This window comes from Cryptomeria japonica, chromosome 3, assembly GCF_030272615.1.
Source record: "Cryptomeria japonica chromosome 3, Sugi_1.0, whole genome shotgun sequence".
Lineage (NCBI taxonomy): Eukaryota > Viridiplantae > Streptophyta > Pinopsida > Cupressales > Cupressaceae > Cryptomeria > Cryptomeria japonica.
The window spans coordinates 208,589,910-208,614,339 of NC_081407.1; the positions used below are offsets into that span (position 1 = coordinate 208,589,910).

General features: G+C 33.0%; 1 protein-coding gene and 1 pseudogene across 1 annotated transcript; both read left to right on the forward strand.

Annotated features, from left to right (window-relative positions):
* The first annotated feature begins 8,088 nt into the window (after positions 1 to 8,088).
* On the forward strand, positions 8,089 to 13,412 carry LOC131048269 (aspartyl protease AED3-like; annotated as a pseudogene).
* Positions 13,413 to 13,995: 583 nt separating this feature from the next.
* On the forward strand, positions 13,996 to 15,547 carry LOC131048266 (aspartyl protease 25). The gene has a single exon (XM_057982161.2). The coding sequence runs from the start codon at positions 13,996 to 13,998 to the stop codon at positions 15,355 to 15,357; it is 1,362 nt and encodes a 453-aa protein (XP_057838144.2). The 3' UTR covers positions 15,358 to 15,547.
* Positions 15,548 to 24,430: the final 8,883 nt, after the last annotated feature.

Here is a 24,430-nt window from a genome sequence, read left to right on the forward strand (position 1 = left end):
TAGGTTTAAGTTAGCATTATAAATTTTTAATGTTGAAAATTATATATTTAAAGAGTAATTAATCAAAAATTGAATTTTAAGATTAATAACTACTTTTCGTAAACCAATTATTAAAAGTAATTATAATGTTTAATTTATTTTAAAGTTTTAAAAATAAATTAAAATACTTTCTCTTAACTTGTATTATAAATTTTTAATATTGAAAATTATAAATTTATAAAGTAGTTATTCATAAATTGACTTTTAAGATTAATAACAAATTTTAATAAATCAATTATTAGAAGTAGTTATAATGTTTAATTTCTTTTTAATTTTTAAAACTAAATAAATAGAGCTCAAGTTAGTATTATAAATTTGTAATGTTGAATATTCTATATTTTAGAAGTAGTTATTTATAAATTAAATTTTTAAGTTTATAGTTACTTTTAATAAATCAATTATTAAAAGTAGTTATAATGTTTAATTTATTTTTAAGTTTTAGAAATAGATTTATGAATAAATAAGTTATTCATAATTGATTTATTTTAAAAAATATAAAAATAAAAATAAAATAGTTAAAATTAAAAAAATTATTAAATTTACAATATATTAATATTATACACAAAAAAAAATTCTTTTCTAATAAATCATACTTAAATTTTCCCTACAAAATATTTAAATATAGATTAAATATAAAATAATATAACTCACTAATTCATGACCTAAACAACACCCATGTCTTTAAACAATTTATTTAAAAAATAATAATTTAAAATAACCTTTAATAAAACATTTTAGTAGTCGGCCTTCTCCTGCATTAATAAAGTGTGTTCGACATGCATTAAATGAATAGTGGGAGTACAAGATGGATGCGTCTATTCTGGCTCCAAAACAACAGTACAGATTGACTAACATGCGTGTTAGTCGTGCGTTTTACACCGTTGATTTTGCAATTAACGGTTGCGATTGACTAACCTATCGCTAACACACTGTATGAAAGGTCCATTTTGGAGCCAGAATAGACTCAACTGTACAAGATGGGGATACAAAATTCTATGGGAAATATTGTTTATCTTGGTTTTTAAAAATAAATAAATAGGTGGGCCACCACACATCATATCATAAATAAATTATAAGTATAGTGATGTCATAGTAATAATTATAGAGATTATGTATTTTTTGTTGATAAAAATTAAAATTTATTCTTACTGAAATTAATGTAGACCAATCAGATGAGAAATAAATCATGCTTTTAAAAAAAAATTTGTTAAAAAGTGTGCATGTCAACTTTTGAAAAAAACAAACTTTATTTTAATTTGAAAATTTTTAAACATTGATTGGTTGGCTGGGACAATGACTAATAACCATTTAATGTATTTAAGAACATCATAGATGCATAAGTATTCCTATCATGAGCAGGAACTAATAACTCGTGAGAGGACATTAGCCTAGGAAGTTCATGAATGAGGGGGAATGACATATGAAGTTCATCACATATTTCAAATATATTATCTTCCATACACCACAAATCCTTCTACTCCTTTGCTTTGGAAACTCTTTTACCAACGTGTCATTTTACAAGTTAGAGGTAAAGTCTCTTCACCACATTTACAGTCTTATGTAAAGACATAAACAAAGTCCTGTGAAGTTAAACTTCCCATGGATGGGGAATCTTAGAGAGTTCGGGTTATGTTATAATATATATATATATATATATATATATATATATATATATATATATATATATATATATATATATATATATATATATATATATATATAGATATATATATATATATGTATATATATATATATATATGTATATATATATATATATATATATATATATGTATATATATATATATATATATGTATATATATATATATATATATGTATATATATATATATATATATGTATATATATATATATATATATGTATATATATATATATATATATATATATATGTATATATATATATATATATATGTATCTTTTAGTTGATTCATATTAGTTTATCTTTTTATATCCATTATTATTCTATCATTTTAATTCTATTATGGTTATTCAATCGAATGATAATTATATATTTTTTAATAGTCAAAATAATATAGAAGATCAAAAAGATTTTGATTATGAGGCAAGTGTATTTAAACAAGATCTTAACCTTACTAGATAAATTATTATTAATGCAATCATTCATGTTGAATCTCCTTTTCATCAAACTATTATATTAGATAAGGAATTTATTTACCCTCTATATGGTATGCATATCCTTTATAGCATTGGTTATTTGATGGCCTCTTTTAATGGTGAATCCTCTTACATTTCATCTTCTTATGTGCTTCCTCACACCACCACTACCACTTATGTGATTGCTACTACTTCCATTGTCATTCCTATCACTTCCTTTCCTACCTCTAGTGGTTACACTTTAGTGTTCCACTTATATTTCATCTTTATACCCACATAGGTCTACTAGCCTTAGACCTTCCACTCATGTGTTTCACAAAATTAGTCTCATACTATTCCTCTATCTCATTCCTTGCCTAATTCATTTAATATTATGATTGACCATGCTTCATTGCACACATTAGCATTAAAACACCCCTCATATTTCTCTTGTCACCACTTCCACCATGGATATGTTAGTACAAGACGTGGCCAGTCTTAAGAGACAAGTAGATGATAATCATAAGGATACCATCAAATAAAAGGCTTCACATCGAACACTACTTCTTTATGAAATTGTTATATGTTTGCTTCCTCTAGGGTTTGTTACATAGGTATATTTGGATCGTAGAATAAAAAGGTGATCCTAATATTCAATAACAAGATTTTATTGTGGAATATTTAGATTTCTCTAATGAGTGCATACAATCTTGGCTTAATTTCAAATGTCATCAATCCTAGAGGAACATGCTATTTAGTGTTTATTATTTTTCTTTGATTTTTATGCATTCTTTTGATGAGTTGGCCTCTACTTTTTGTAGAAAGAATTTCCACACCATGTCCTTGAAAGTAACCATCAATGACTTAACTAAGTGTGGCTAATGAAAAAATGATCCAATCAATGATTATGTTATTTTTATTACAATATTTATGTGGAAAACTAAAGCACCAATCAGATGATGATGAACTTCAAATTACGTTTCTTGAATGTAATGAAATAACATGCACAAAAGATGAATATAATATGAAATGTGTTACAAAAAAATAATAATAGTTGAAAATAACAAGCATCTTGAGGGGGAAAAACTCTAAATGTCCCTAATGAGAACACAATTAATAAATAAATGATGAAATGAGACTAGCTACCTTCTATACATACCCTATTTATGCTTAAGATATCACCCAAGATGACTTAGATCAGCAGATATAATCCCTAGGGCGATCGAATAACTAAATAATAATATAATAATGATAATACAAATTTAATTAAGAGGTAAGGTAGCAACAAGTTGACAACTCATAATTGTATGTATAATCTAGAATTAAGGGTATAGCATGCCTCCCCTCTTTAGAGAAACATGGTACTCAATGTCAATCAAGTGTGGATTATTTTGAATGAAATCTTCATTTTCTTGTGTGGCATTTTCAACTGGTAAATTCTTCCACTAGATGAGATACTTAGTGATTTTTTGTAAGGAACTCCTTAAATAAATATTTACACAGTTAATAAAATACACAAAATAACATATATTCAAGACACGTGTTCAATTATACATAGCGCCATGAACATTTAATAAAATAAGGTAATAGCAAGAATGAATATTGTTGGGAAAATAGTGTCTCAACCTTGCATTTACGGTTACTATTTATGGTAAGTTTTCATTTCAACACGAAATGGTGCAAAATTCTCCTCGAAGCTTTTGGTTGGCTAGATGAGTATGCTAGTAAATTTTCATCCCAAGATCATATCTAGTTTTGAAGATATTAACATTTTCACTTTTGGAGGGTGCGATGAAAGGTTTAAAATTATTTTTAAGGACTTTAGAGGCTCCAAACACCATGAAAAGTGGGTGTAAATGACATAGGAGTTTATGAGGTGATAGAGAACTTCACAAGATTTTTGGCGCTTCAAATAGTTTGTCAATTGGACACATGGTTCACAAGTTATGACCTCCATAAGTTTGAACTCACGAAATAGGAAATATAAATTGCATCAAACACATAAATGAGCTATAAAAGGGAGGAACACATGTTGATGTGTGTTTTAACATGTCATAGGGTATCTAGAATGGAGATAAGGTTGGCTCTACTTTATTGGGTCGTATTAGCCCATAGTTTTGTAATACCATTTGATGGTTTCTTGTATTGCATCACCTATATATGAGCTGCGTGAGATAGAGGTTGTGTGTAAGAGTCTTATGGCTATTGAGTTACCTCTGAGTCTCTAATTAGTGGCACTCCTATGAAGAGATTACTCTGCAAGTATATTGTAATCTGTTATTAATTGTTAAATAATATATTGAGCTGCATTTGGAGTGTGGGGTTTTTCTCCCAAAAGGGTTTTCCCCATGTAAATCATTGTGTTGTTGAGTTGTGGTATGCATGATATTTTGTCTATTTCTATTAAGTTTCTGTAACTTCTATAACAATCTATAAATTTTTTTGCATTACTCTTCTCTCAACGTTAGTGTAGGAAATTGTTCTGCTACTTAACTTCCTTACAAATATAAAATATCAGAATCCTTTACAATAGACCATAAGATCAAGTACATTGTATACATATCTACTTGGAGACAAAATAATGTTAAAAATTGAAAAATGTACAACAATATGACATCAATTGTTAAAAGATTGGTCATTCATTTGTATTCTTGATTACAATTTTAGTTGTCTTATTAAAATAAAACTTTACCTTTATAGGTGTTGAATCTCTATGAGTACCTCCACGTAGAAGACAACAATGTTTTTTCACCCATGAACCTTCAAGAATATATAGGCTATCCTAGTTTGACTAGATGGAATTAAGAAAATAATCACAAGAGGACTCTTGACACAGTAAAACATCCATGTGAAGGTACAGTAGTTTCTCATAAAATTCCATGTTACAAGGTAGGCTTTAGGATCAATGCATGTATTGGAATTGACAATATTGGCTATAGTTACACTTCAATATCTCAAGAGATTGAAAAAAAAAATGCCTTATGGGTTTGTGATCTCATTAACATGAATTGCTCATTGTGGTGTTTTTTAATAAGACATGCTTGGATAATTCCCTAAAGGTCCACAACCTCCATGATCTAGTGATCGAATCAACAATAATATTTTACGAATAAACATATAGTTGTGACAAATAAATTATTAAATGTTCAGTCATCCATTTGTAGTCTTGATCATAATTTTACTCATCTTATTAAAGTTTTCAATTGATAGCTTTGATTTGTTCGATAGTAAATTTTGGCTTATCTGTAAAAATGCTGGGTTGGTGACAACTTTTCTAATTATTTTTGTGTTGATAATACTTTTGGTATGTCTAATATTTAGATCTTTCAACTCTTGAGGATTGGATTGTGTATGATAAAAATGGGCTCAAATATAAAGAATTGGACTTTTTGAAATAAATTACTAAATAGAGAAACAAACATATTTATATAAGTAGATTAACATATCCTAAATGGATGTAGTGATATAATAATATTTTTATGTGAGTACATTATTTGGAGAAATCTTATCATTATGACATTAAATGATTTTCTATCAAAGCTTGGATAACATGAGGGAGCATGATGAAAAATTGTGTATTTGTTTTATTTGATATTAGGATAATAGATGAACCATGGTATATTAACCAAGAAATGAGGGAAAAAATAATAAATTGGATAATGAGACTAGTGGATTTTTTAATAAAATTTTAATTTAATTTTAGATAGACAAGCCAATAATATATTATACAAAATCAACAAAATAATAGCACTAACTATGGGGGAAGTTAGAGGAGAATTTGAAGAAAATGTGACACATCAACCCTAAAACAAGAGCAAGCTATATTGAAATTAATTGAATACAAGGATAAATAAAATGTATCATCATAAAGGGTATGTTATAAATATAATAAATTGAAGTAGCAAAATATTCAATGAATATATAAAAGTAATTCTAGACCTATCACTTTTTCAGCTAATAAATTTTCTAATTATTGTCACTTATTGGCTCATCACTAACTTGCACTTATCTTATTTTTAATATTCGTTGTACCTTAGTTCAAATTGAATTAATTTTTTAGTTCTTTAAAAAAATATATATTAACATTAATTTAAAATGTTATATTTCTTTCTCACTAAAAAGAATCTATGCTAATTAAGTAGGCTAACACATGAAATGGTAAAGGATAATTTACTATTAGTTTTAACAGAGTGTACTTATTTCTTCTCATTTATTTTTTATTAAAGTGGAGAAGGACCCCAACCCTTTACAAATTAGACAAAGAGGCTTGGACTGCAAGTCAATGAATACAATATCAAAACATCAAGAATAGGATGACTAAACTAGAAACAACAAAGCTAGTTCCATTCAAAGTACAACCATGAATAGAGGGATAGAACTTACTGCAGACACCTAAAATTGTCCTATTTAATTAAATAAATATTTTTTATTTATTTAATTATTTTATCCTAAGTCTTCTATTAATTAAATAAATTCTTATTTATTTAATTAATTCAGTAATCCTCTTCTAAGCCTTTCCTCATTTCAATAAATACTTTTATTTATTTAAATTCTCTTTTTTCTAAATTAAATAAATTAATGGAAAAAAAATAAAAAAAATTCAATTGAGACAACAAGAGGCGTAGTCAAGTTCTTATAATAGTGTGATTGTTTGTGTTGGTTTGAATATTTATTTAATGGTATTAAATAATTGGGTTAAGATTGCAAAGAAGGATTTTCTTACTAATTTGTTAGAAATCACTACTTTTTTCAAATAATTTAGAGACTATGATTTTTTTGTTTTTGTTTTAAGTTTTTAACTTTTGAGAATCAAAATCCCAAAAGATGATGCACTAGGAGGCTTCCAATGCAGGGTGGCTCGTCAGGAGGATATAGCTATCTTGCATGCAAGGTGGGTGGTCCTTTTATTCTAATATGAAAAAAAAATTAGAGCACAAATATAACCATAATAATTTAATATATGAAAAAAATATAATAGGAAAATTCATATGTAGTTGGTGGATGAATTAAAATTAATAAAAGAATTTCAAATTGCTAAATTGTAGGTAGAATTAACTTTTAATTTAAATTATTTGGCCACCATATGATATTATAATACTATTCACTTCCATTCAAAAAATTAATAAGGTATACTTAAAGCACTGGATTTGAAATATTAACTTTTTTTTATATAAAATTTGAAAGACAAATTAGTTCTAAACAATCATTTTTAAAATCAACCAATAAAAAATATACAACAAAGTGAAGATATGACATGTACAATAGTGATATGTTATTGAAGTATTAAATACAATTGACATTTGATTGATAAATTAAATTGTTTAAGACATCCTTTTTAAAAAGAGATTTTTTTTATATTTATTCTTGCTCTTTCTAATATAAATCAATAGGAAGACAAATAAATGATATTTGTACAATTATTTAAAATAAAAAAATAAATATGACTAAAAATTTTGTTCAAATTTTTTAATTTAATATGATTAATTAAATTATTGAAAAAAATTGAATGCAATGTACGGAAGTAATAATTGCTAGTGTATAAATGGATCGATTAATTTGATTGACTAATTGTAACTAAACAAGATAATGTCTGAATACGTAGTGTGAAACAAGAGCCAAGCAAGAGAAACATCTGGCATAAAAAACGGCCAAGTCTGATATTGAGCAGAAAGTGGTCGGCGCGGAAGAAAAAGGAAAGTTCCGATTGCGGAAAAGGCGAGCATAGCCGTAGGAAAAAAGTGAACCTGCTAAATTGGAGTTAAGTAACTACGCCGAAATTCTGTCCGAATAAATTGGAGGCAAACCACCTAGAAGGAGACACGGAAGCCAAAGGGATTAACAAGTTAAAGTGATAGTTTCTCCATCGTACATCTATAAATATGGGCATCTTGTGAATGTTTGACTTTGCATCATTGCCTGTGCTTCTCATACACGACAATGGCAAGGCGTCTATGCTCAGTCCTACTGTCTTTTCTATTACTCGTTTCTGTGTGCGCAGAAAACAGTAAGGTTGCAAGAGTAAATCTTGCATCATTCACCTGGAAAGATGCTGACAATAACAAGAACTGCTCTGCGGGTGAATTGGAAACATCAAGTTTGAGTGTGATGCACATTCAGGGCAAGTGCTCTCCTTTCCGCCTCCCCAATTCATCATGGTGGAAGGCGATATCCGCGTCAATCAAAGGCGACACTCAGCGCTACAGAGCAATGGTGAAAGGGGGATGGAGCGCCGGCGAGACTATGTTTAATCCCCAAGAGGATGCGGACCTCCCGTTGGCCTCGGGACAGACCATCAACACGGGAAACTACATTATCAAGCTGGGTTTCGGCACGCCTGTGCAGAGCTTCTACACTGTCCTCGATACGGGTAGCGACATCGCCTGGATTCCCTGCAACCCCTGCTCTGGTTGCTCAAGTGGGCTCCAATTGTTTGAGCCATCTAAGTCATCTACCTATAACTATCTCACCTGCGCTTCGCAGCAGTGTCAGTCTCTGCCCGTTTGTCCGAACAATAATGATAATACTGTCAACTGTACCCGTACTCAGGGCTAAGTCGACGGATCGAAGCTGCAGGAGCTCTTGTCGTCTGAGACGCTCTCTGTGGGCTCTCAGCCGGTGGAGAATTTTGTCTTCGGATGTGCGAATGCGGTGAGCGGACTCATCCAGAGGTTATCGTCTCCCAGTTTGGTTGGGTTTGGGAAGGATCCTCTCTCCTTCGTTTCTCAGATGGCCACGTTTTATGACAGTACGTTCTCTTATTGCCTTCCCACCCTGAAGTCCTCTGCTTTTTCTGGGTCTCTTCTGCTGGGGAAAGGGGCTCTTTCTACCCCGGGCTTGCAGTTCACGCCTCTCTTGTCCAACGCGATGAACCCTTCCCTCTATTATGTGGGGTTAAATGGAATCTCTGTGGGAGAAGAGCTTGTTTCCATCCCAGCGGGGACATTGAACTTGGATGAGTCGACGGGAAGAGGGACTATCATAGACTCGGGAACAGTCATCACTCGGTTGTTGGAGCCTGCTTACAATGCCATGCGAGATTCTTTCGGCCGTCAGCTCTCTAATCTGACTATGGTTAGTCCCACTGATCTTTATGATACGTGCTACAATAAACCGTTCGGAGAGGTTGGGTTTCCTCATATCACGCTGCATTTTGACACTTGACTCTGCCTGTGGAAAACACTTTGATCCGCGGGAATCGGGAGGGCTCCGTGTTATGCCTTGCCTTTGCTCTTCCTCCGGACGGGGGGGGGCGATGTAGTGTCAATATTAGGGAACTATCAACGGCAGAATTTGCGAATCGTATACGATGTCGCAGGGTCTAGACTTGGAATTGCGATAGTTAGTAGCGTGCTTGCTTGCTGTGTGCTGTTTATTCATCGTATTGTCGCCTATGATGTCTGGTTCACTATAATATTAGAATAATATCGTAGTAATAAAAGGATATTCGCAGTTTCCTCCCTTTATAACTAAACATCAAATTAACTAAGAGTTGCATTCGATGGGTTTACTATGAAAATCTATACAAGCTATTATTTGTAATGTGTGGTGTGTGGTGTATGTTGTGTTTCAAATGTAATTGTGAGATTGTTTAAAGGTATTTAAACAAAATTCTTCTAGGATAAGAATTGATTTAATATTCTTAAATAAGATTTAAGTTTTAATGGTTTTATTATGTGTTTAATTACTTTTAATATATGTTAATTAAAAAATTGAAAGAAATTATAGAAATATTTGATCTTTAATTACTTATATATATATAAGTAGATGAATTACTTTTTAAATGTTTAATATTCATTTATTATTACAATATACTTAACTATGGTTGAATTGACATACCTATAATACAAAAAGTGAGTTTGAAAAGATTAATCAAAATATTCAAAACACAAGCATAATATGTATTATAGCAATATTAAACTATGCAAATGTTATAAGCATACATTATACAAGATCGCATTAAAAATTCATATCATACTTATACACGAACATTGTTAGTTTAATTGAGAAGAGAAAACATATAAAGAATACAAAACAGCTGAAAGCAAATTAAGACAAACACACAAAATAACACATGACACAACTATTTATGTGGTTCACCATTACTGACTACATCCACTAGAATGCAGCGAAATCTTATCTATTAACCAATATCAATTCATACATGGGTTGCACATAGCCATTTATACAAACTTATGCAGTTATGAAATGAATAGAAAGGAGAAGGCAAAAGGTCATCAAAACCATTAGGCTTCACATCCCAACAAGCATAATATCATATCAGTAAACTTGTGCACATATCCATGATTACACATACATGCAATTGAAAGAGCAATTCACTCACAACTACAAGACTAGTGGCACCATACTTCATAAAATTGGTATTGTTGATTTATATCACAACTAATCAATTTCAAAAATAAACATGTGTTTGATATTTAATTCAAGGGTCAATATAGAGACGTGGACTATAAATGTTATTCTTCATTTTTCAATTGATAACATAACTTGCACTTTATAACTTAGGTTACTGATCAAATGAGAATGGTGTGGATATTCTCAAGTAGTTAAGAGGTTTAACAAGATAGATAACAATTATCATCAAACACACCATATCTACATCACTAATCACTACTATGTCCCTTTCTAATGTCACAATTTGCAATGTGTACATTGTTAAAGCTCATGGCATATCAATAGTGATTTGTGTATAATTAAAATGGAGAAACTTTGGGTTATTAATGCCCCACAATATACTAACATAATTATGTAATTCCTAATCACAATTAATGTCAATTTAGGTGGTCTAGTACCTCCACGATAAACCATATTATTTATATTATTAAGTGCCCCATTAACCAAACCATTATCTACCTATAAATTTCACACTAATATGATATGCTAGATGACAAAATCTAGAATGATATGTCCAAATGGTCATCGCTAACATTATATGATTTTGTATTCCCTATATATGTAGGGACATTCTATGTAAACATTATCATATTGTGAACTACGACCATATCTTTTTTGTATATAAATACATGAATGCATCAAATATTTTATAATTCACATCACTCATTGAGATTTTCTTCAACTCATTACTTACTTTTATAGCAATTATATATTGTAAGATGTATTCTTGATGTTTCTTAACATTTTTGTGAGTCAAAGTTGTTCAAGATCATGTCCCTATTAATGGAAACCTATCTTTAGGTTTGAAACTATTTTATATGTCCACAATGCATTAGATCGTGTTCTTTTTTCAAAAACATATTCACAAAAAATATTACATATAAAAACATTAAATGCTTACATAATATTCTATTTGATGTCATACATTTACATTGAAAATTAGTACTAATAATAATAGTAAAATAAGGGATAGATTCACATAGTGGTTCATAACTTCATCCTACACATGAGGTAATTTCACAAGATCTACTATAAGGATTATCAACCATACACTAAAATATATTATTCCATGTATCTTGTTTTACTTGAAGCATTTTCTCATGTTAAGACATTATTTGGTGACTATAATACTCACTTCATCAATAGGAATACATTAAATATGGTTTATGTATTCTTATAGTATAGCTAAGGATTGAGCACTCAAAGCCTACATATTCTTTATAGGAAGTTTTAACAATCCATGATTTATAGTGGTACAAATGGTAAAACTAGAAACTCTATTGGTATAAGGAGATTTAAGAGTGTTTCTCCATTGATTAATTATCTATTTATTACCTGTCTAATATAATTAATTAGGCGATATCTTCCTATTCAGTGATTCCATAGATGGTAATAACAAAGTTTCAACATTTCCATGCAATTCATAATGTCTTATTGAAATAATGAGAAACGAGACCCTATGTCAAAGACATAAACTAAGATCACAAATCTCAATATATTTCATTGGAGGAAATAGCCAATAAGATCCAACTTTAGTTCCAAAGGAGACCCATATGTTGTGCATGATTATTTCCTCTTTTTGTGTTTGATTTTTATTTGATGTGAATGTGTAATGACTAGGTTAAATGATGCAAAATTGATGAGACTCAACATAATAGAGAGAAATAGATAAGAAAAATAGCATAGAAAGAAAAATTTGCAAATAAGATACATAAAGGAACCTATCATTGAAAGCTAGAGTTGAAAGTGGTAGTCAAGTGTGCTAGGTGCCCTAGAATTGGAGGTGTTTCTATCAGCTAAAACTTAAAATTCTAGATCAGGATCCTTTACATAGATTGTTCCCTCTAAAATTCAGCCAAAAAGTTCTTATCCCTCAAACCTATGCCTTCTTTATGGGTTCTAGATTTACTCTCATATTCTAGTTTATTAGCATCTACACATTGTTTTTGACTTTTCTTACACTTAGATTTTATCTTTCCCACGTTGGGTCTCCTCTTGTTTCTTTGGTACATAGAATTTCATGATATATGTTTCTAAAGCTACACACTTGTGATTATATGTGCTTTCATGTCTACATCCTAATTTTGATTTTATATTTGATACAATTATCTTTAAGAACATCTTCTACTTAATATTTTTCTGATATAAACCTTTCCTTGATAATCACTGTGATTCTATGAAATTACATGCTTACATAATTTATGTGCTTACAAAACTATCTTATTCTTAAATTTCTTTTTTTTCCCTGATAACCATTGCCATTCTATGTGATTACATGCTTGTGCTTACCTAACCACTGTTTGAATTGTATTTTTTTCTTATCACACGAGGATAAGCATTATTTTATACATGGTTTGTCATGAATTGATTAGTGGCAATTAAACAAGATAAGGTTGAGGAAGGGTGTGAAAAATTAGCCAAGAGAAACATCTTGCATGAAAAACATGAAAGGAATGTGGTTGGCGAGGAAATAATAATTTCTGATTGCGACAACCACTCAATAAAGTGAAGCAATAAAGCAATAAACCGCGTGCTAAAAAATTGACGTGGACTCAACCAGAAGGGAAGACGAAATCCATTGGAGGCAAGAATTCAAGCACTAGTTAGTGGCATACACATCTATAAGTATGGCCACCTTGTGAATGTTTCCATATCTGTCCCTGTCCTCAAAGTTGACAATGGCAAAGCGTCTATGCTCAGTCCTGGGGTCTTTTCTATTGCTTGTTTGTGTGTGGGCAGACAACAGTAAGGTTGCGAGAGTAAATCTTGCATCATTCGAATGGAAGGATGAAGAGGATAACAAGAACTGCACTGCGCGCGCACGCTTGAATCGGCAACATCAAGTTTAACTGTGATGTACATTCAGAGCAACTGTTCTCCTTTCCGCCTCCCCAATTTAACATGGTGGAAGGCGATATCGGAGTCATTCAAAGCCGACACCCAGCACCATAGAGCAATGATGAAAGAGGACGCGGACCTTCCGTTGATCTATGGAAATACCCTTTTCCAAAACCGAAACTACTTTACATGCTTTATCATGAAATGATTGGTGGCAATTAAACAATATAATGTTTGAGAAGAGTGAAAAATTTGTCAAGGAAGAGCAACATCTTGCATGAAAAACGTGAAAGGAATGTGGTTGACGAGGAGTAAAAAATAATAATTTCTGATTGCGATAACCACTGAAAAACGTGAACCAAATAAATTGCTTGCTACTAAAATGATGTGGATTCAAGTAGAAGGGAAGACGTAATCCATTAGAGAACAATTCAAGTAATAGTTTGCGTGCTAATAAAATGGCGTGGACTCAAGTATAAGGGAAGATGAAATTCATTAGAGAACAATTGAAGTAATAGTTTGTGGCATACACATTTATAAATATGGCCGCCTTGTGAATGTTTCCATATCTGTGCCTGAGGCCCTGAGACGACAATGGGAAAGCGTCTGTACTCAGTCGTATTGTCCCTTCTACTGCTTGTTTGTGTGTGGGCAGAAAACAGTAAGCTTGGGAGAGTAAACCTTAGATCATTCAAAAGGAAGGAAGAAGAGGATAACAAGAACTGCACTGCGCTTGAATCGGAAATATCAAGTTTAACGGTGATGCACATTCAGAGCAAGTGTTCTCCTTTCCGCCTCCCCAACATAACATGGTGGAAGGCAATATCAGAGTCATTCAAAGGCGACACCCAGCGCCATAGAGCAATGATGAAAGAGGACGCAGACCTTCCGTTGATCTATGGAAATACACTTTTCCAAAGTCGAAGCTACTTTATCAAGCTGGGTTTGGGCACGCCTGCGCAGAGCTTCTACACTCTCCTGGATACCGGCAGCGACATCGCCTGGATCCCCTGCAGCCCTTGCTCCCGTTGCTTAACTAGCCAATTGTTCGAGCCATCCGAGTCGTCTACGTATAACTACTTGACCTGTGCTTCTCAGCAATGTCAGCTTCGGAATCTGTCCACTTGTGTGGACAACTGTACCTTTGATCTGTTCTACAGCGGGGCACCAGAGGTGCACGTTCTCTTGTCGTCAGAGACGCTCTCTGTGGGCTCTCAGCCGGTGGAGGATTTTGTCTTCGGATGTGCGGTGAGCGGAGTCATCCAGAACTATTCGGCGCCAGGTTTGGTTGGCTTTGGGCGGCACCCTCTCTCGTTTCTTTCTCAGACGGCCACGTTATACAACAGAACGTTCTCTTATTGTCTTCCCTCCGTGTTGTCCCCTGATTACACGGGGTCACTCATGCTGGGAAATAAGGCTCTTTCTGTGCCCGCGGGCATGCAGTTCACGCCTCTCTACTCCAACGCGTTCAACCCTTCCTACTATTATGTGGGGCTGAATGGAATCTCTGTGGGAGAAGAGCTTATTTGCACTCCAGAGGGGACCTTCACCTTGAACAACTCGACGGGAAGAGGGACTGTGATAGACTCTGGATCGGCTACCACTTGGCTGGTGGAGTCCGCTTACAATGCCACTCGAGATTCTTTCCGCCGTCAGGTCTCCATTCCGACTCTGCCTAGCAATCCCATATCGACCTTGTTTGATACGTGCTACAATATTTCGGACGGCGAGGCGGATTTTCCCCTCATCACGTTGCATTTTGACGATGGTCTGGACTGGACTCTGCCAATGGAGAACACTTTATACCTGGAAAGCTCCGTGATATGCTTGACTTTCACTACTAGTAGGTTGGAATGGTCCACAATTGGGAACTATCAGCAGCAGAATTTTCGAATTGTGTACAATGTTCCAGGGTCTAGACTTGGAATCGCTCGCGAGAATTGCGATGGTAAGTAGCATGCATGCTCAGTGATAGTTTATTCACCGCATTATCGCCTATAACATTATTGCTTCTAATGTCCACTCTGCTTCACCATAGTCCTGTAAAACTGTAAAACTGTAATACAATTACGGTGTTATTTTAATCTAAATAAGAAGCACGAGCGCATATATTTCCCTTTATAAGTAAAGATCAACGCGATTCATTCCATGGATCGTATATAAGCTCACGATTACCATGGATTAACAAAGGTACACGCCTACAATCAAATAGGAGTTTCAATCTTGGTGACCATAACAACAACACCACTATTTAATTAAGATACTATGAGAAGAACCTTCATTTATTATTATAATTTTATTATGAAAAGAAATATTACAATTGTTTTATTTTTAATTTTAAAATTATTTAATTTATTTAAAAGTTATATAATTTATTGATGTATAAACATATATTTTAATATCAAAAGGATCTTTCATCAATGGCTCTTGCCCATGGCCTTTCCTATTCAATTTTCAACTCCTCTACTCTTGCCCATGAATACCTACTAAAGTCTCCCTACTCGCTCTGGTTCCTTTGCTAACAAGGAATCTCTTGTTTGCAACATTATTATTGATTTTTGTACTCATCCCCTCGGCCACTCTCTCGATCAACTCCTCTTGAAGCTTGTGCTTCGGTGAATTCTCCTCCCAAGTATTCATTTGCTGATCTTCTCCGCAAACCATCATTTGGTCCATTTGCCGCTCCAACTAAATGCCTTCTTTGCACTTCCTCAATTGTAGAAGTGTCTTTAGGCAAGAAGATGCTTGACTACATTCCCTACTATGAAAAATACGCTTTGAGAAGTAAATTCAATAGGATATGGTTATCGCTCCCATCACTACATTTTGGTTTTAGATCAATGGATTCCCTTAATTTTTTATAAGCTTGAAATATAAGCATGTGCTCATGGGTTTTTTGTTGTTTTCTTTGATCACACGCATGATAGGGATGTAGTCCTTTCTTTGGGCCCGTGGAAATACAATTTCGATGCACTCTCACTATGCCCTCGATCCCCTTCTTTTATTCCCCTAGCGGATGCTAAAGAGGTTTCCCCTATTTGGGTTCGGCTCCCCTACCTCCTATTGCACTTTTGGTGCCTTGCCGCTTATGAGTCTATAAGTAATATCTTGGGACACTTAATTAAGGTGGACCCTAGTGCCATTCTTTTTTCTCACACTTCCTTTGGTCAAATCTTGGTTGATTTGGATCTTTCTATACTCTTTCATGCATATCTCTCTCTTAGGGTTGCCGATCTCAGGTGGAGGCAATGCTTGGACTATGAAGGAATTCTTTTTTGTGCCGACACTACTTTGCTATGGGGCATCTTGCCTCTTCCTACCCTTGTGGGTCCTATCTTTGGTCATCTCCCACTTGGTGGAAAGATACAATTAGGTGCCATCTCACTATTTTCCTAGCACTTTCGGACTCAATTTCTTCTTATACGAAATAGTCTTCACCATCTGCACTTGTTTTCTTGGTTCACTCACCAATCCCTTCAACTCCTACCGTGATTCCCCTTGATGTTGTGCATGCATGTGTTATTGATTTCATGTGGTTACCTCCAAAGGATCTCTCTAGCATTAGACTCATCCCTTCTCCGGTCTCAAACTCTCTCTCCCCTGATTGCTAGGTTCCTCTCCCAGGCTCTATTGGCCCTCTTTGTGACTCTATGGCGAGCTTGTTTGGTTTAGAAAACTCTTAGCCTTTTGTTTATCCTGGCAAGGATTCCTCATAGACTATGGTTCATAGAAATAAAAGAAGTTTTGACTCTTTGTTATGGTCTCAAATTGTTCCTTCGGGCCCTTTACTCGACCCTAAGTCATTTTTAGGTCTTTGATGTTTGTTTTCTTTGTTGTTCTATTGTAAAGGTTACCTTGTTGTCTTCTTTTTGTCAATTATATTTTTCCTTATTAGTAATGGGTTGGGGACATTCCCCACTTACTTTAATAAAAAACATAGATTTTAATTTTTAGTTACTAGTAATTTAATTTTTTATTTATAGAATCATTTTGTTTTAATTATGTTTTTTATATCTTTAATTTTGTCATTTTTACTTTTAATATTCATCAATTATAAACATATTCATGGTATAAGAATATTTACTAATTTAAAATTATATAACTTCTCTAGAATTTGTGTTGCCTTGTAATGTAAAATTATCAAAATGCGAATTATTACATTCCACACAAAACACAAACAAAGAAGATAGCATTAATTGTTTTATTTTTACATTAAAGTTGCAACACATAGACACATGTCAACCATAATTTATTGGATATAATTTGTAACCATGGAAGAGAATAAAAGAAAAAAAAAGCTATATATCGTATAAACTTTAATTTACATAATTTAAACATGGACCTATTGAGGATATTGTGCTTCATTACTAGGACAATCTCATAGCCCACTCCTACTCCACTTATCAATGAATGATTTGGAAGGTATTTCACACCTATTTCGTTTAGGCACAATTTTTTTTCTTTAGTTTTGTCTTCTCATTTGCATGAGTATTGACATGCATGGATGTTAATTTTGAAGGCTTTTTTAAGGAGTGAATACATGGGAATTATCTTTTCTATGTAGGTCTTGACTCATGCAATTAGTTCTCAAGATTATATTGAGGATTGCATGAGCACTTGATGGATTTGGGCATATGCCTTTATTTACAAAATGGTTATCCATTTGATTTTCCTTTAGTTAAAGAATGTTATATCCACTATTGCTATATTTAACATTTACACTGAATGGTTATATATTCATATATTGTTTAGTTTGGAGTTTTTTTAGAGATCATACTTCTCAAAATTATAGAACATGTTACTTTGGTAGGAGGATCTTGAACCAATTCGTATCTTTTCTCCCTATGATATATTGTGTATCTTTGAGTCATAATATATTTCATGTTGGAGTTTGGATTTGTGTAAAGTTGATCATTTTTTATTATTGTACTTCATTATTGTTTAGCAGTTCAATATGGTTGGTTGATGATCTCTAATATATTTTTTATATGATATTTGAAGAACATAGGAGACTTGGGGTGATCAAGGGAGAGATTTTTATAGCTCGGTTTAGTTTAATAATTTAAAGATTGATGTGTATTATTTATCACTATGTAACAAAGGATTTAGCCATGCCATTAATGTGATTGTTCCTTGTGGAATTTCAAATTTTCTGGTCAATTTTAGGCTTAGACTTATGGACATGATGTGTCTTTTAGGTAGGCATATGTATTATTGGTCTATATTATCATGGTTCAAGTTTTCCATTTCTTTGTTCTTATTATTAATGTATACAATATTTGTGTAAGATTTGATACACATGGACTTGTGATTATGGATTAGGCTAAATATATTGATAACAAAAGGTCCACATATGGTTTATTTTTTATTACTTTAGTAGGGAAAGGGCCCAAAAACAACAACAATAGAGAGCAACAAAACAACCTTGGGCATCACACAGTCAGGCACCCAACACATAAGAAAGAAGCTAGCCCTCAAAAGTAATAAAAAACATACAAAAAAAAGTAGCATTCCATAGTCAACCTACCATACTGTCTCCACCCAAACCTATCTATACTAGCATCAGACTGAGAAAAATAAATATTAATGACAGTTTCATATTCAAAGTTAATAGTAATAGTATTAGGTGGCTCACAAGCCAAATAAACTATAAGTCTAGAGAATTAAAAAAAAACATCATAAACTATAAGCTAAAACAACTAGACCTATCTAAAAATATATTCATATCAAAAAATCACACCATGGTTGCACCACCCAGACAACAACATAATTGTTGTTGATGAGATTCCAATTTCTTACTAGTCTTTTCATATGCATCTGCTATCTCTCTTGGTTAGACACATCCTCCTTTTGGTCTCCCTCCTGCACATTATCCTTGCCTTCCAATTTCTTGGCTTTCTTCTTCATTTTACTTTGGCTCAAAAAAATTCCCATGGTCACTTTACACATAACCCCATCAATGATAACACAGACAAACTTCATGGCACCCCCCTATATCTCTGTCTATGCTCTTCCACCTTCACCTCAAGATTCATGACCTTAACTTGGAGGTCAATAATCTGATTTTTCAACCAATTAACACTAGTCTCTTCCACATCAATTAGGTACTTTTGGGAACATGGCACCATCTCCTCGTCTTGAAAAACATCCAAAGAAAAGGGCTCTTGATCAGAGTTATCTTTTTTGAATCCTTTGTCTCATTTATGCCCTTTCAATTATCGTCACTATCACCCTCTTGTTCCTCTTTTGCCTCCTGAAAATCATCATCCTCCAACTCAAGGGAAGACTCTTTCACTTCAAATTTCCCCTTTTTATCCTTTGCAAGGAGGCAAGCAGAGAACTTTTCCCTATAACTACCCTCTTGTTTCTCATGTTCTTCCTTGGTTTGTTTACCCTACTTTGTTACACTATTATTAACGTGTGTGACATTTAGTTAGTACTTCATGGGAAAGTTCTTAAGAGATATATATGTTGAATTGAGTGGCAGAAGTAAATTACTCTTATGTAAGAGTTATTTTCTATTCTAATATAATACAATATATTTGAGACTCAAGACAACTCATACCTTGTTTGGGACCATGGTATTTTATTAGGTATATTTCTGGGCCTCCTAAAGTCTATATACTAGAGCTTGTTGGCCATTTGGAGGAATTGATTATGTGTTGCATTCATATTTTGTCATTGATGTCAACACTAGCTGTTTTGGCTGCTTTACTAATATCCTTTTGGTCCCTGTAGGTTGTTTGGTTTCTGGTTGGATTAGATCATGATGATTCGGTATGCTCTGGCTTATGGAATTGGATTAGATCTACTATTCATGCTACTCAGATTCATGTTCAGTCACTTGGTTTTCATTTGGTGATCAGATGCTATCTTATATGCTGGTAAGCTTGGTTTGTTGAGCCAGTGAGGGTTTCACCGACAAAGCTTTATTGAAGATCTTTTGATATTATGAATAAGTAGTGTTGGTGCAGCTTCTAGTATGGTTTCAGGATGTTGATGGTTATCATGTTCATCTGCCAGTTGATCGGTGGTGTTGCATTTAGCACCAGACCAATTCTGTAATATCTAGGTTATCGACCGACTTAATGTAATGTGTTGTTTGGTCTTCTTGATGCGTTTCCAATATGTCTTATGGGTTGGATAATATTTGTTTGGTCTCAGGCCAACATTTTTTATAATTATGTAATTAGTTTATTATCTAGTGGCCGACTTGATTATTTATGGTTGAGGGTTTGTATATATACGATGTAAGATCTCATTGTAGATCATGTAAGGATGATAGGATGGTATAGGAGCGAATAATGTAATAATCATTCATACAGAGGATTTGGTCGACCATTGGTGATCGAGTTGGGTTTATGTAAGAGGATTTAGTCCTTCGGTATTGAGCTTAACTGGAACTGTACTCAGGCATAGGAGATGCTATCATTCCAGTTCATTCCTTCTTCCGGATTGTAGTCTAGATTTTTATGTAGTCAGTGAGACTCCTTTTGTAATGAGAAGTGTGCTCTAGGCTGTTGGCCTTCCTGCAAGTGCAGGCCCCTCAAATTGTAATCACATATTTAGTACAAAAGTATTATCTGACTGTGGGTAGGATTCACACCATGGTTTTTCCCTTTACTGTGTTTTTCACGTACAAATCTTTGTGTCATGTGGATGGTATTTATTCTCTAATTGTTGCTTGTTCTTAATTGGTATATCTTCTATTTCGGTAATTGGTTTATGCATTCTGGTATTGATCTTATGTGTTTCGGTATTAAAGTTTTAATTGCTTAAGGTTTTGGTAATCTGGTGACAACTGATTCACCCACCCTCTCCGTTGTCTTCTGGTTATTTGAATTGTCTAATAGAGGCATGGGATGTAATATATAAGGGAATATATATAGGGTTATGGGTTTGATTTTATTTATGAAAAGAGTGTATATTTTACTCATTTAAGTATCTGATAGAGAATCTTTTTGAAAAATATTGTAACCATGATTTATTTGGAAATAGATCTTGAGTTGTGTAGTGTATTAGAGGCTAATATTTTCTCAAAATTATTTTCATATCACATTTTTTGTGTCTCTTTTTTTCTTGTGGTTGTTTCTATTCTTCTTATTCTATAATTTCTTTGATGAGTATTTTTCATATATTAAAATATTATTAAAACTATTACAGATTTACTTTTTTTAGTATTCTTCTCAAAGGACTATTATGGAAAATTTAAACTAAATGTTATGTAGTTAATATTTTCTATAAGTTCAATTACTAATGGATTTTCTCCTAGTAGGATCCCAATCTTTCTACCAACTCCGTTCTCACTCTTATCATAGCAAATAAAAATATCCATTATGCCTTCAAACACTCAATTTTTAAAATAATATTCATTACTCTTCTTTCTTAATACTTTCATACCTCTCATAATTTTTTTATTTTTCAAATATAGCTTCCAATAACATTAACTTGACTATAAATCTCTTCTAGTATATTAAAATTTCACAAAATCAAGGAGATTTAGTAGGGATTTGAACTTATATAAGATAATAGGAGACATCATACCCTGGATAAACATGACTATGCAAAATTTACCATAGGCAATAAATTCTTTCTATTGGTTTGGTAATTTGATTTAGACCTTTGCTTTGTATATCTAAAACCTTTGGACTAGGTTTTGAAAATTGAGAGTCTCCATGCTTGCTCTATTTATTCAATCTTGATCTAAGATGTGTGTGTGTGAGAGACATACATACATATATACATACATAATATATATATATTGATGTATGTATGTACGTATGTATGTATGTGTATGTGCATGTGCATGTGTATGTGTATATATATGTATATACATGTACATACATACATACATACATACATACATACATCATACATACATACATACATATATACATCCATACACCTTGTGAAGTTGTACATGTATACATACACATACATACATACATGTATGTTTGTATGTATGTGTATGTATACATGTACAACTCCACAAGGTGTAGTTAGAGTTGGATGGAATAAGAGTATATAGGGTATAAGAAAAATCCACTTTACAAGCTTAGGTTCTTAGCGTAGGTTTCATTACAATTAAAATATATTAATCTCCCCACATAATTTAATTTTCATAGAGATTATATTTTTGTTTTCATTTTTTCATGTAATTAGAGTGAGATATAATCTTATTAGTTCACTAAAATTAAACTAGAAATGCAAATATAATAATATATATTTATCTTCTACTCAAATTTTTAATGAAAAAAAATGACAAATAAATTAAAGTACATATAAATAAATTTATTGAAGTAACATAGGGATTCATGGTCATCCCCTTGGGCATTGAAACAAACCACTTTTCTTAATCTTATGTTGCGTACTTTAGGATCAATTTGGCTATTACTGAGAGTTACAATAAAGTTTGGAATGAAGGTGACTCTTTGAACATCATTAACGATCTGAAGGGCATCCAAAAACCATCCAAGCATTTATTGTGGATTGTTTGGAGACAATTAACACCATGGATGATTGCCTCATTTCTCATATTTATAGGGAAGGAAATAATGTTCTGGACCACTTTGCTAACTTTTGCGTTGTTGGTGATTCTAGGCATTCATGGGGGATGAACGAACCTCTTCCCCTTGAGATTATTTTGTTGATTCCCATGATTGTTAATATAGTGACCTTTTGGCATTTTGGTATTTTTATCATCCCCTTATTTTTTTCTTCTTGAGAATTGGAGGTTTAGGATCTTTCTTGATTCTTATTAAATTTATGATGAGCTTTGATGGTTTACTCTACCTTTACAACTAATTACTATTCCTTGTCTTCTCTCTCTAGAACCCAGTTAAATTGTGGGTGTTGTTATTTTACCCTAGCCTTATTTGGTCCTAGTGTCACTAAATCTTGAGTAATTTTGTTGCTTTCCCTTGCCATTCTTATCCTATTTTTGTTGTAATGGCCCCACTTTCTCTATGGGAGGGGATAAATTTCAGACCGAGACTGATTCCTATGATATTTGGAAGAATACCTCAATTTGGAGTAAATTGAAGGTAGATGGGGTCACCCCATTCCTAGAATGGTTCCACGACCATGATCCTCTAGAAACTAAGGCCTTTCTTAGTGGATTGAAAATTGGGTCCCTCTTGGCTTATAAGATGGAGCTAATGGTCTCTGAAGAATTTTTCCTTTTTTGGATCAACAATCACTTTTGATTAGAGCTATGATCTAGTGGGGTCATATTCGGGGAACCCCATCCCCATGATGATTTTTTGACTTGATGAGGCATTAACACCTCCCTGATTTATCTCTTGCATATTTTTGTAGTTTTTTGTTCTTTTTTCTCCATTCTCATTTTTACTCCTTTCCTTATCACTTTATTCACCATATCACTTCATTCTACCTATTTTCCTTGTACGTGCAACCCTTATCTCTCTATATCTCTTTATCCCTCCACTCCAACGATACTCGTTTATCTCTCCATCCCATATCACTCATTTCCTTTATTCTTATAGCTCTAACTATATTTCCAACTATGCCCCCTTTTTTCTCTAATCTCCTTATCTCTCCACCCATGTCCTCTTATATCTTCATCAACTCCACCTTATCACTCCATCTTTCTCCTTGTTCCTCCATGACATGCCTTATCCCTTTGATGTGTTGAGCCCGTCAACCTCCTCTGCACACACCGAGGCCTATGAGCATACCTCTACCTGTTGCATGATATGTTGTTGTGCACATGTCAGACCATTTTCCATCATTAACTACGTTCTCCTTGGGACTATCACCAATTTTCATTCTCTAGTCTTATCAACATGTTGGGTTTTGAACTCAAGCATACCCACATAAAAGGGCTTCCAACTTTTGTTGTGTTGTGAGGTCATCCCCGTGGTCTTTCAAGACTTAATTGTAGAAGTTAATAGCCTTTTCTATGGGGGTAAGAAGATTTTTAAAGATAGGAAGGAATCCAAAGAAGCCATTACTTTTTTGTTCAATAAGGAAAAGTTTAAAAAATTGGAAAGGACCAAGTTTGGGTGCT